At 42.9% G+C, this 12,960-nt stretch overlaps 1 protein-coding gene across 1 annotated transcript in view; it reads left to right on the top strand.

Annotated features, from left to right (window-relative positions):
• The first annotated feature begins 10,517 nt into the window (after positions 1–10,517).
• The window catches only part of LOC119341862, a 22,182-nt gene continuing 19,739 nt past the window's right edge, over positions 10,518–12,960 (top strand). The window contains exons 1-3 of the mRNA XM_037613712.1: positions 10,518–11,071; positions 11,307–11,383; positions 11,662–11,825. Of these exons, the coding sequence (XP_037469609.1) occupies positions 10,884–11,071; positions 11,307–11,383; positions 11,662–11,825 (429 nt within the window). The 5' untranslated portion in view covers positions 10,518–10,883. The remainder of the gene's footprint in view (positions 11,072–11,306; positions 11,384–11,661; positions 11,826–12,960) is intronic.

Raw genomic sequence — 12,960 nt, 5'->3', positions numbered from 1 at the left:
ATCACCTTCTAAGAGACTGCATTGAGGAATGCATATAGCTTCATAATGGCTAATCGAACGTTTTCCGATAGAAGACCCCTCAATGCAACCGGAAGCAATTGCATCATAATCACGTGGCAGTCATGAGACTTTAGGTTCTGAAACTTTTTATTTGCCATATTTATTATTCCCTTTAAATTCGACGAGAAGCTAGATGGTCTTCTTTGGTAAGAGCGTAGCTGGCAGGACCTCCATACTGCTTTGGAGGCATGCTGTTTTTTTCGTGCACACGTTGCTGGTCCTCCCGTGTCTCCGGTGTATCTTTTGTCTTCCCATACACACCCAATAAGCCTAGAAAGTTCACGCAAAGATTCTTCGTCGTGTGCATCACGTCGATTGTAGAGCGGACCTCTAGGTCTTTCTAGTAGGGTAGGTCCCAAAATATAGATTTCTTCTTCCCCAAGGGTGCGCATCTCTCAGCGTCATTCGGAATAGATAGTCCACCGGGACCCTTTCCAAAGATTACTTGTAAATCATTAACCATAGCAAGTATGTGATCACTAGTATGAACGGCGGGCTTCTTCCGGTGATCTGCCTCGCCTTTGAAATGATTTCCTTTCTTTTGACATTGATGGTTGGTCGGAAGAAATCGATGATTCCCCAGGTACACATTTTTCCTGCATTTGTCCAAATATATACTTTCGGTGTCATTTAAATAGTGCGTGCATGTGTGGTATCCCTTGTTTGTCTATCCTGAAAGGTTACTGAGAGCAGGCCAATCATTGATGGTTACAAACAACAACGCATGTAGGTCAAATTCCTGCTGGTCTTCATCATCCCACACACGTCCACCTTTTCCATTCCATAGTTGTAAAAGTTTTTCAACTAATGGCCTTAGGTACACATCAATGTCGTTGCCGGGTTGCTTAGGGCCTTGGGTGAGAAATGGCATCATAATGAACTTCCGCTTCATGCACAGTCAAGGAGGAAGGTTATGGATACATAGAGTTATGGGGCAGGTGCTATGATTGCTGCTTTGCTCCCCAAAAGGATTAATGACATCTGTTCTTGAACCAAACCATATGTTCCTTGCTTAACCTGCAAAGTCCCCCCACTTTCTCTTGATTTTTCTCCACTACGACCCATCATGGGTGGTCTCAACTTCCCGAATTTCTTACGGTCCTCTTTGTGCCATCGCATCAACTTGGCATGCTCTTTGTTTCTGAAAAGACGTTTCAACCATGGTATAATAGGAGCATACCACATCACCTTGGCAGGAACCCTCTTCCCGGGGCGCTCGCCGTCAACATCACCAGGGTCATCTCGTCTGATCTTATACCACAATGCACCGCACACCGGGCATCCATTCAAATCCTTGTACGCACCAAGGTAGAGGATGCAACCATTAGGGCATCCATGTATCTTTTGCACCTCCAATCCTAGAGGGCATAGAACCTTCTTTGCTCCGTACGTACTGTCGGGCAATTCGTTATCCTTTGGAAGCTTCTTCTTCAATATTTTCAGTAGCTTCTCAAATCCGTTGTCAGATAGACCATTGTCTGCCTTCCATTGCAGCAATTCCAGTGTGGTACCAAGCTTTGTGTTGCCATCTTCACAATTGGGGTACAACCCTTTTTGTGATCCTCTAACATGCGATCGAACTTCAACTTCTCCTTTTCCCTTTTGCATTGTCTCTTTGCATCAACAATGAACCGGCGAAGATCATCATCGGGCGTTCCTCTTGATCTTCAGATTCCCCCGTTGCAGCATCACCATATATAGGGGCACATAGTTGTCATCATCCTCTTCTTCTTTGTTATCTTCCATCATAACCCCTCTTTCTCCATACTTAGTCCAAACATTATAGTGTGGCATGAAACCCTTCTCAAGCAGGTGGATGTGAAGGGTTTTCGCGTCAGAGTAAGACTTCGTATTCCCACAGATAGGGAATGGACAACACATAAAACCATTCTTCTTGTTTGCCTCAGCCACTTCGAGAAAATAATGCACGCCCTTAATGTACTCGGAGGTGCTTCTGTCACATACATCCATTGTCAGTTCATCTGCGTGCATTATATATAATTAAGTGTGGTAAAAACCATTACAGAACATCATGAATAGAGAAGTGACCAAATTAATAGAAGTTCATCATCACATTAAAACCAAAGTACAATAGTGATCAAATGTTATTACTGAAAAAATAAATACATAACGTTAATACATAGTTCTCATTGGACAACATATAGCTCTCTAAAGCATCTAATTAAACCATACATTGAAACTATGTAAAACATTTCAATGCAACAACATATGCGATCATAATCGCAACTAAGGTAACAGTTGATCCAACGGCAAAATGATACCAAACCTCAGTATGAATGTCATATTTTTTAAATCTTTCTAATCTTCAAGCACATTTTATCCACCTTGATCTTGTGATCATCAACGATATCCGCAACATGTAACTCCAATGCCATCTTCTCCTCCTCAATTCTTTTCAAATTTTCTTTAAGTAATCGTTTTTTCAACTAACTTTAACCTCTCGACAAGAGGGTCGGTTAGAATTTCCGATTCACATACCTCCTAGATAAAACTACTATGTCACGTTGGTCGGCATAATTGTCATCAACACTAAATGAAACAAATAGTTATAAAAGATAATATATACCACATCCGAATTATAGACAGGACGAGGGCCGACGGGGACGGATACCAAAACCATCGCACTATATAATAACAAACAATAATAAAAATAAGAAAATTATACAAGTATCAATCTAAATCATACAGGTAAGATTTTTTTTCTTTTAAAAAGAAGATAAGAACAAGAGGATCACCACGGTGGTGCCGGCGACGAGATTGGCGCGGGCGATTGACGCGGTGAGGACGGGGACGGGACAGGACGGACCGTCAAACCTAGAAAAATCTTGAGGAAAATGGAGTTTGGACAAGGAGTTTTGAGAGGAGAAAGCTTAAGTGTAACTCAGGCATTTCATCGAACACCTCATGTGCATAGGTGGTGAGCTAGAGCACCACAAAGCTCTCCCATAGCCGGGCAAAAAAACAAAGCAGTACACTGCTCTTCTCGTGGGCAAGGGGTATATATAGGCCTCTCTTTAGTGGGAAAGACTACAATAAAAGCTGGGCAAAGGATAGAAGAATAGAAAAATGAAGTTGGAGCCGTTGGATCCTTAATGGAGGCTTCAGATTTGAAATGTTAGGCTGGTGAATTCTCTGTACTTTTGCGGAAAGCTCCCTGAGTAATTGCTATATACAATAAAGAACCTCCCACCAGCTCCACATGCCTGATCTCAAGCGCCCATTGGACATATGATGCTCCAGATTTATTTTTCTATTCTTCTATCCTATGGTCAGCTTCTATCCCAATTGGTGGCTAAAACTGGGACTAAAGAACCACATTTGGTCCCGGTTCCGGCCACCATCCAGAAATAAAGGTTGTGGGCCAGGAGCGAGGCCCATTGGTCCCGGTTTTAGTCTGAAACCGGGACCAATGGGGTTAGACAAACCGGGACCAATGGCCCCCGAGGCCGGGCCGGGCCCCTGGCCTCACGAACCGGGACTAATGTGCCCATTGATCCCGGTTCGTAGGAGAACTGGGATTAATGTCCTTTTCAGTCCTGGACCAAAGCCCTGTTTTCTACTAGCGATGAAGGAACTAGATGGTTCGTACGAAGGAACTATATTGTCTTATTGCCTTATTGCTCATGCCTGCTAGCCAATACTTATCCCTGCCACACGTCTGAAGGTTATGCTTAAATTTGACGGTTCTTTTATAGATTGGTCGATGCGGTATTGACAAATTAGCTACATCTTTTCTCTCAGGTATCTGCTCATAGTGTTTTAGTTTCGACTGATGTTTACACCGCTGACTAGTCACTTCTGCTTCTTTAAGCTTTGTCATTTGTTTTCAGCTTATGGACCATTCCCATTCCAACTGTTGTTGGCTGGTTGTATGCCTAACAGGAGCGGCCACTTGGTGGTCTTTTTTGTTTCGTTGCACTTGAACTTGCTGTATGGACGTGATGATGGCTTGGTTGAACTTGTTGTATGGACGTGATGATGGCTTTGTTTATAAAACGGGGCGAAAGCCTGTTTCGGAAAGGGTGTAAATAAAAACGGATCAGTAGTACTGTTTGGTCTAGTGCTGATAGTATATTGGTATATATGCATGTCATGTCCAAAAAACCAAGACCATGGGTGTATGGATCGAAATTAATATAGATATCACTACAATTTCCAAGCTCCCAGGAATTGGAGGCCCGGGAGCGCTCGAGGCTTTTTTTTTACGAGGTGGACCCCACTTCTTAGGAAAATTCACGAATACATGCATACTCCTCTGGTCCTTTTATATTTTGTGTATTAGATTTGTATCACGTCAAATACTATAAAGTTTGACAAAAAATATATTAGAAAATATCAATATCTACAGTACCAAATATATATACTATGAAATTACATTTTTTAAATGAATTTAACCATATTGATTTGGTATTGTGAATGTTAATATGTTTTTCTATAAGTTTGATCAAACCAGAGATACTTTTCGGACAAAACTTATATGCAGACTAAAAGACCGGAGGGAGTAGGAGACAAATTGCAAAGCGGCAACGTCCTTCCCTGGTTTCCTTACGTGCTGCCTCAAAATTAAAATTAAAGGTTGGTTTTTTCTCCGCTTTCTTTATTTACACCGGGGACGCTCCCTCTCGCGTGCTCTAGTATCCTCTACGTTGTTGTCATTGCTTTGCTGCCAATCCTTGATCTGGAGGGAGGTTGATGCTGGTCGAGCACCTATCTCCCCATTATCCCTTTGCTGAACTCCGAGTTCACATGCTCGACCATCATGAGGTTTGCATTCAAGGGTATCTTCCCTTCTCATCCCAACTGGATTTGGTTGGTTTGCGCTCGCTTAGCATGCGAGAGGTATGGGGATCGATACCCCACTTCTCCATTCTTTTTCTGTGTTTTTTCCTTTGCAGATCTGAATCACTACAATTTCCAAGCTCCCAGGAATTGGAGGCCTGGGAGCGCTCGAGGTTTTTTTTACGAGGTGGACCCCACTTCTTAGGAAAATTCACGAATACATGCGTACTCCTCTGGTCCTTTTATATTTTGTGTATTAGATTTGTATCAAGTCAAATACTATAAAGTTTGACAAAAAATATATTAGAAAATATCAATATCTACAGTACCAAATATATATACTATGAAATTACATTTTTCTAATGAATTTAACCATATTGATTTGGTATTGTGAATGTTAATATGTTTTTCTATAAGTTTGATCAAACCAGAAATACTTTTCGGACAAAACTTATATGCAGACTAAAAAAGACCGGAGGCAGTAGGAGACAAATTGCAAAGCGGCAACGTCCTTCCCTGGTTTCCTTACGCGCCGCCACAAAATTAAAATTCAAGGTTGGTTTTTCTTCCGCTTTCTTTATTTACGCCGGGGACGCTCCCTCTCGCGTGCTCCAATATCCTCTACGTTGTTGTCATTGCTTTGCTGCTAATTCTTGATCTGGAGGGAGGTTGATGCTGGTCGAGCACCTATCTCCCCATTATCCCTTTGCTGAACTCCGATTTCACATGCTCGACCATCATGAGGTTTGCATTCAAGGGTATCTTCCCTTCTCATCCCAACTGGATTTGGTCGGTTCGCGTTCGAGTTTAGACGGAGAATCATTTGTTCGAGCTGCCGCACGGCCTGATTCCTCGGCGGGAGGGACTAAAGGCATGATTCTGGTGGCTAAGGAGTTCGGTTTCCTGCCATGGTCGGGCACTGCGGGGCGCAACGGAGGAGGGCCATGTCTTAAACAAGGGTGTCACCACGCGAGGGCGGGGGATCGCCGATGGGCGAGCTTTGGCCATGGACACATGAAGACGGAGATGGGCTCGCGAGACACCACGAGAGCGAGATGGACCTGGCCATGTTCATCAGCAAGTTTTTCAAGAGCGGCAGTGGACGAGGCAGGGACTCGCGCGACAGCAGCGGCAACAAGCTCGGTGGCTTCCCCGACCTCGCCAACAAGATATCGATATGTTGCTAAGTGAAAATGAAGAAACACGTCAAATATCCCAACAAACAAACAAACAGCGTAAAATATCTACAATACAAGCATGGAAAATACACTTCATCTATGAAAACGGCGCAGCAAGGCGCGCGTTATCCACTAGTTCAATTTGAACGTTCCTTGTCTTTGTTTGATTTGAGGACGCACCTTCTTTCTCTGCCCTGTGCCCCAGCCCCTCACAAACAATATCTGCAGCTAGGGCCAGCCCTAGCTACAATTGCCCTTCCACTGCTCTCAAGTAATCCCATGTTGATCCTAATCTAATCCTCCCTTATAGATTACGCTCCCACAAATCAAGTTGTGATAGGATCACTAGCAATCTGAAGTACAAAGCATCAGTTTAATCCAACGCTGATTGTACCTTGTTTCTAAATAGACCAAAATATTCTTACACGTTGGCTACCCAGCCGTAAAATGATTCCAACTAAGGGCAATCTTGCACTAAAATGTTTCCCGGTGCCTCTCAAGCCTACACAACTCATTTACATAAGATGTTGATCTCCGCTCTGAATATATGGACGAGCTTTGTGCATCATCGCTAGAGTAACTGGAACTACGAGGCCTGAAAAGTACACATATTTGTTTGTTGGGCGTTGTTGCTGTGAAGGTGCTTCATGCGTTGCATTTATGGTATGAACAGACCCTTCTTTAGTTTTAGCACATGTGGTACTCTTTTCTAGTCAGTTATGATCTGCTATCTTGGTCTTTATTGTAGAACCAATTTTCCCCATGTCATAGGTTCACTTGCCTTTCATATGATTGCGCGCTCATTGTCATGTTCTAAACCTGTAGAGATCTCAGGTTGATTACACGCTGACTGCCATGTCCTACACTTCTAGAGATCCAAGGTCGGGGATACTTCAGTCCTAATTTGCCAAAACGTGAAATTATGGTCTGTACCTTCTCAGTAAGTATGCAAAAGAAAAACCTTTTGAAGTTAACTGCTGCATCTGCTATAAATCTATATTTGTGTATCCGTATATAAATTTCCAAGGCATGTGGTGTTGTAAAAATAGTCTTTGTTATATGATCAGCGGCTGGCTAGTCTATGTCTAGTTTGAAACTGAATGTTTACTTGCTTTGTTTATATTCCTATTGAGTTAGCTCTAGTTTCAGATTTATGTATTACTCTGCTTGTTGGTTTTGCACATGTAGCATTACGTGGGCAAAGTCTCGCTAGTTCAATGATTTTGTTCCATGTCTCAGTTTTGTATGAAGTTTTAGGATCCCTAATGATAACAACTTTTAGTGGAATCTCGGACATGGCAGCACAAGAATACATCCAAGGTTATATTGAGCATATGTATATGCCACTACATAGAGTGCTTTGCTGGGTTTACTTTTGTGTCCGTTCGACTTAAGATTATCTTAACATGGAATAGTTGTTTAAATTTCCCTTGCAATTGATGATGAAGGAGAGACATGCTAACAATGATACTCATGAACCTCCTGCTCAACTCCCGTATGCCAACGCTGGTTGATGACATTCAACACCTAGGAAATCATACATTTACAACATGAACAAGGTGGACGGCATGGCACCGCTACCGTTCTGGAGTCACAACCCTCAGTTTGGTACACGGTCACTCTGTCTGCCATGGCACGTTAAGATGGTGCCCGTCTGGATCTAGTTAATAATGTTGAGTGGACAGAACTGGTTGCAGATGTTGGTTGCCTCGCTATAAAATGATTCCCGATGCCTCCCAAGCCTGCACAACACTGTAAGTATATGGGAGGGTCTGTCTGTATATTCACCATTGCCTGATTAGCATCACTAGAACCGAGAGGCTTCGAATGGCATATGCTTATATGTTGGACATTGTTGCCGTGAAATGATTAAGTGCACTACATTTATTAACTTGATTGGCTGCACGTCTTCTTCAATTTCAAAAAATACAATTACTAAAGTCGATTCTAATTTGCTATCTTCGCCTTTATGGAGGAATCATTTGTTTTCATCTACCATCCTTGTGGCTCACATGCCTTTGATACAATTGCATGTTGAATGTAACAAGCACATATGCCCGTGCGTTGCAACGGGTAGAAAAAATGTCGCACTCCTCTAGCCGAATAAATGTACATTTTTCCTAACATGAAAAAAATTGTGCTTTCAACCAAATCATTTTTGCAAAACTGCTTAGGAAAGTATGGGTTGTTTGGTTTGCAATTTTTCTATTTTATTTTGACCTCCACTATGTCATGTGTTATCCACCGATAATGGTGTACTAATTGTCCGTGCTTAATGCGAGACATATGTAGTGTGAGAGACCAAAGGGCCTGTGATATTGGGTTAACTGTTATGACTGGTTCACTAATCAAAAATCGAAATCCGGAAACACGAATAATTATATTAATTATATTTTCTAAATCTTAGCCTTCTCAGCTTGTTTCCACAGCCACGTTGCCGGCGTCGTATGTACCAGTGCTGCAAATTTGTATCCTTCCTTCCTTGATCAATTCCTTTTCTTCTAAAGGCAAGGCGAGTTTAATTCCTTCAAGGAAACAATGTCTAATTCCTTTCCTTCTTTAGGCAAGGTGAGCTTTATTCCTTCCAGCTAACACCAGCGTGGCAGCAAAAGAAAAATACCAACATAAAAGAAAATCTTCTTTTCCTTTCTCCAACAATATAGGTGGCCTGGTCTATGTGTGCGGACTCAAACTAAGCGGGCGGGGTTCGAGTCCTCATTAAACCTGAGAATGATTATTAAAAAACTGGGTGAAACGGTTCGGTTCTTACTTTGGGTTTGATTGGTTCAGGTTTTATTGGGCTGAATCTTTTTTAGTTTGGTTTTGGTTTGGGTATGTGAAAAAACCAATTTGGGTATAGTTGGTTATGGGCTTAAACAATTCGGTTATTAACGGCTATAAACTATGGGTCCAAACCGATTTCTGGATATTGGTTGTGTGCAATAAGTAAGGACGCATCGACATCGAGTATCTTTGATCCGCGTACATGCTGCGATGCACTACGTAATTCTGTATTATGAAAAAACACCACGCATGCAAATCGAATGTGTTTGCTTGTGTTTTAGCTAAGCAATTGGTTTTAATACACTTGTCAGTGAGCTTTTCAGTCGTGGGCATTGTCTTTTTGACTCTTGCTGTGTGTTAACCTGAGAATGATTATTAAAAAACTGGGAGAAACGGTTCGGTTCTTACTTTGGGTTTGATTGGTTCAGGTTTTATTGGGCTGAATCTTTTTTAGTTTGGTTTTGGTTTGGGTATGTGAAAAAACCAATTTGGGTATAGTTGGTTATGGGCTTAAACAATTCGGTTATTAACGGCTATAAACTATGGGTCCAAACCGATTTCTGGATATTGGTTGTGTGCAATAAGCAAGGACGCATCGACATCGAGTATCTTTGATCCGCGTACATGCTGCGATGCACTACGTAATTCTGTATTATGAAAAAACACCACGCATGCAAATCGAATGTGTTTGCTTGTGTTTTAGCTAAGCAATTGGTTTTAATACACTTGTCAGTGAGCTTTTCAGTCGTGGGCATTGTCTTTTTGACTCTTGCTGTGTGTTGACCGTATCTCAACGATAACTTTGTTCCCAAACTATTGTAGATGCACTTATGCCTTTTCTATGTCATTTGCTTCTTAACATGTCGATTTGTGCAATCATATATACATTTAAGCAAACCCATAGTTATGTATTGGGTTTAAACCCACGGTTATGTACTGGATTTAAATTGGTTTGGGTGGAAAAAATAGACGGTTTAGTTTTGCTTGGGCTGAAAATGACATTAAATGGGTATGGTTCAAATATGGTTTTGAGAGATACATGTACGAGTATGGTTCAAGTATGATTTAAATATGAAACTATTCTCAGATTTAGTCCTCATATGCCCATTTATTTTTTGGTTTGAAGCATTTTTTACATACAATGAGAAAAAAATGCACGACGGACAAAAAAAAACAGATGACGCACGAAAAACATGTATGGACGAAAAAAGGTGGAGAAACAATCCTCCCTTTAATATTAGGTGAAGATAAAGATCTCTACTCCTAATAGAGCAGTTGGTGAATAGTCCACCGGTTATTTTTCGCTGGTTATTTTTCGCTGTTTTTTTCCGTCTCGCCACTTTCATTGGTTTTATTTCGCTGGTTTTATTTCGTCTCCCTCCCACCTGCCTTTTCGCTTCACCACCCACATAAACCCATCAGATTAGTTACCATATATTCGTACTTGATCTGGCAGATGTCGATTCAATTTAATCATGTAAATATTTGATAATTAAGAATTCAAAAATAATACCATATACAGAAGATCACCTCCAAACAAATCATCTCCCTCTCCGATTTATTTCTCCCATCGATCTCTTTCCATCTCTACTTCTAATGGAGCAGTTGGTGAATAGTCTCCATGGTATATTTTCGTTGGTCTTAACCTCCTAACCATGCCTCAACGTTGTACATGCACAAACCTACGACAAAAAAACAGCTGAAAAAAACGGCATCGATTCGCACGCACGTACGAGCGAGGCCTCCTGCCCTCGACCGAGAACCACTAGCACTCACGACCCGCACAGCAGATCGTTCGCCGCCGCCCTCCATCCCTTCGCACCAGATCCATCCCTTTGCCGCCGCCGATCCATCCGTTCTTCGTGCCCGACGTCGCTGACCCCGCCTCCGCGCCGCTCGCCCGGGCCTTCCTCAGTTCCTCTCCGATGCGACTGACAAGCCCCCGCAGCTCCTCCCCGTCGACACCGCGCCCGTCGCCCAGCGGCTCTTCCTCGAGTTCCCTGGCTCCGACGAGGGCCCGCCCAAGGCCAAGGGGAAGGGGGGACGCGGTGGGAGAGGAGAATGGAGGGATCAGGGAGGCGGTGCAGAGGTTCGAGGGGTAGGAGGTCGAGGCGCACGAGCGGAAGGAGGTCGCCTTCAGGCTCATCGTTCAGATGCTCGGGGGCGAGGGAAGGCTGGAGGCCGACAAGGTTGCCAAGGTCAGGAATGCTGCCGCATGGCAGGTCCGTTCGCTCACGGATTTTCTCAAGGTGAGGCGGTGTCTTCTCTTCTCTCCGTTCATCTGTAATATCGCATTTTACCTGTCGGCGCTGCGACCAGTGTCGTCATTCCCCACCCCAACCTTGATTGTCCGTAGAATTCATGCTAGTGATGGACATTTACCTGTCCAATGTTCTCTTCGGAATAAGATTCAGAATGTGTAAGTTTTGCAGCAGTAGATTCAGAATGAGTTAAAAAATTCATACAATTCTTGAACCTCTTCAGAATTAGGCAATCATCTCCTCGGACTCAGAGTAGTGAGGAGGGCATGCGTCAGAGGCCAGTCGGCAGAGGGAGTGCAGGTTTGCGTTTCATCAGGGGGATAGTTGTGAGCAATGCATATATCTAGGTTTCTCTTTTGTTTCTCTCTTGTTGATGCAAACTTGCTCTGCTTGACTATGTTTTAGCCTCAAGGCGCAGGCCTTTCTGTATGTGTGTGTGTGTGTGTCGTAGGTCTTGAAAGCATGTAGTAGTATGTAGCTTGATTCATACATTTCTTCCGTAGCAGCAAGGTTTTCATGGAGTGTGTTTTCGTGCTAATCCTGCGAGCTGATGTTTGCTGTTGTACTCATGCTGGCAGAGATAATGCGGGTGTCCTCCTTGCTTAAGCACCAGCCTGATGGGGACTTTGAGAGGTTGCCGCCGATGGCGCGTCCAAACCAGATGCATCATCATCAGTCGCCCCCAATGCCTAATTTTCGTGGAAATGGTTTTGGCCCGTGGAACCACGGGGCGCATCCAGAGGTAATTCCGTTAGTTATCTGACATGAGGGTGGCATATTCAGTCATCCATCATATCTGATTGCATCAGCTGGTAGTTAATCTTTAAAAGAAAAAGAAGGATACACAAGATCCTCTCTTGGTGATGTGAAGGTTGCATCCTACTTTCTGCATCTTTAATTGCATACTTGTCTATCATTCCATTTAATGATAGTATGGGCGCGATAAGTTGCATCCTCACCATCACATTTGATCGCATGGTATTCTTAGGAATGTAGTCGTAGTCTCACCCTTAAGCCTATCTCTCTTAATTGCATACTTGTCATGGAGACAGAGCGCCGAGGCGTAAGCAGAGTTGATTCAGAGTTGCTACCTGAATTTTCTGTTTCATCATCTTCTGGTTTGCGCTCACCTCAGTTTCTAACGAAAGTTGCAGTGCACTGAAAATATATACATGTTCCTTTTATTCTGATCCGCCTTTCCCTCTGCTATAAATGCTTGCTGAAAATTGGCAAGTCTTTCTCTTAGAACGCACCAGGTGGATAATTAGGTGTAAATATTTTTGTGCTGATTGATGTGGTGAACTTACAAGCAAGATATATTCTTGATATTCTCTTTAAAGCAGTGGTTGTGTGACGCCCGGATAATTAAGCTACAGTGATCCCACGCTAATGGTGCCACATCACCACGGTTACTGCTGCTAATCTATCGTTAGATCAAAACCGGTCCTCAATTCAAATTCAAAGTTTAGTAAATAATAAAAGTTTTCAAACATTAAAATAAAAATGTTCGGTCTGTACTAAATATTACATAGATAAATATGGTGTAGTAAACACATTTTTATAAAATGCCTAAATGATTCAAAATGATTTAAAACAGAAAAGTAAATAAATAAAAGAAAATACAAAAGAGAAAAACTAAACTAACAAAAAAAAGGAAAGCACCCCCCCACTAGGCCACGACCCAGCAGGCCTCCAGGCCGCCCGGCCGGACCACCAGGCCCTACAGGCCACCCCCCCACTCCCTTATCCCCTCTCGCCCGAAACCCTAATCCCCCACTACTCCCACTCGCCCCCACTCCCTCTCCCTCATCCCACTTCTCTGCCTCCCTCTCCCCGATCCAAATCGGATCGTGGCAATCGAGGCCCGATCTCATCGC

This window comes from Triticum dicoccoides, chromosome 7B, assembly GCF_002162155.2.
Source record: "Triticum dicoccoides isolate Atlit2015 ecotype Zavitan chromosome 7B, WEW_v2.0, whole genome shotgun sequence".
In the NCBI taxonomy this organism is placed as follows: Eukaryota; Viridiplantae; Streptophyta; class Magnoliopsida; order Poales; family Poaceae; genus Triticum; species Triticum dicoccoides.
Note: the sequence above shows the minus strand (reverse complement) of the source record. Positions and strands in the feature narration are given on the sequence as shown.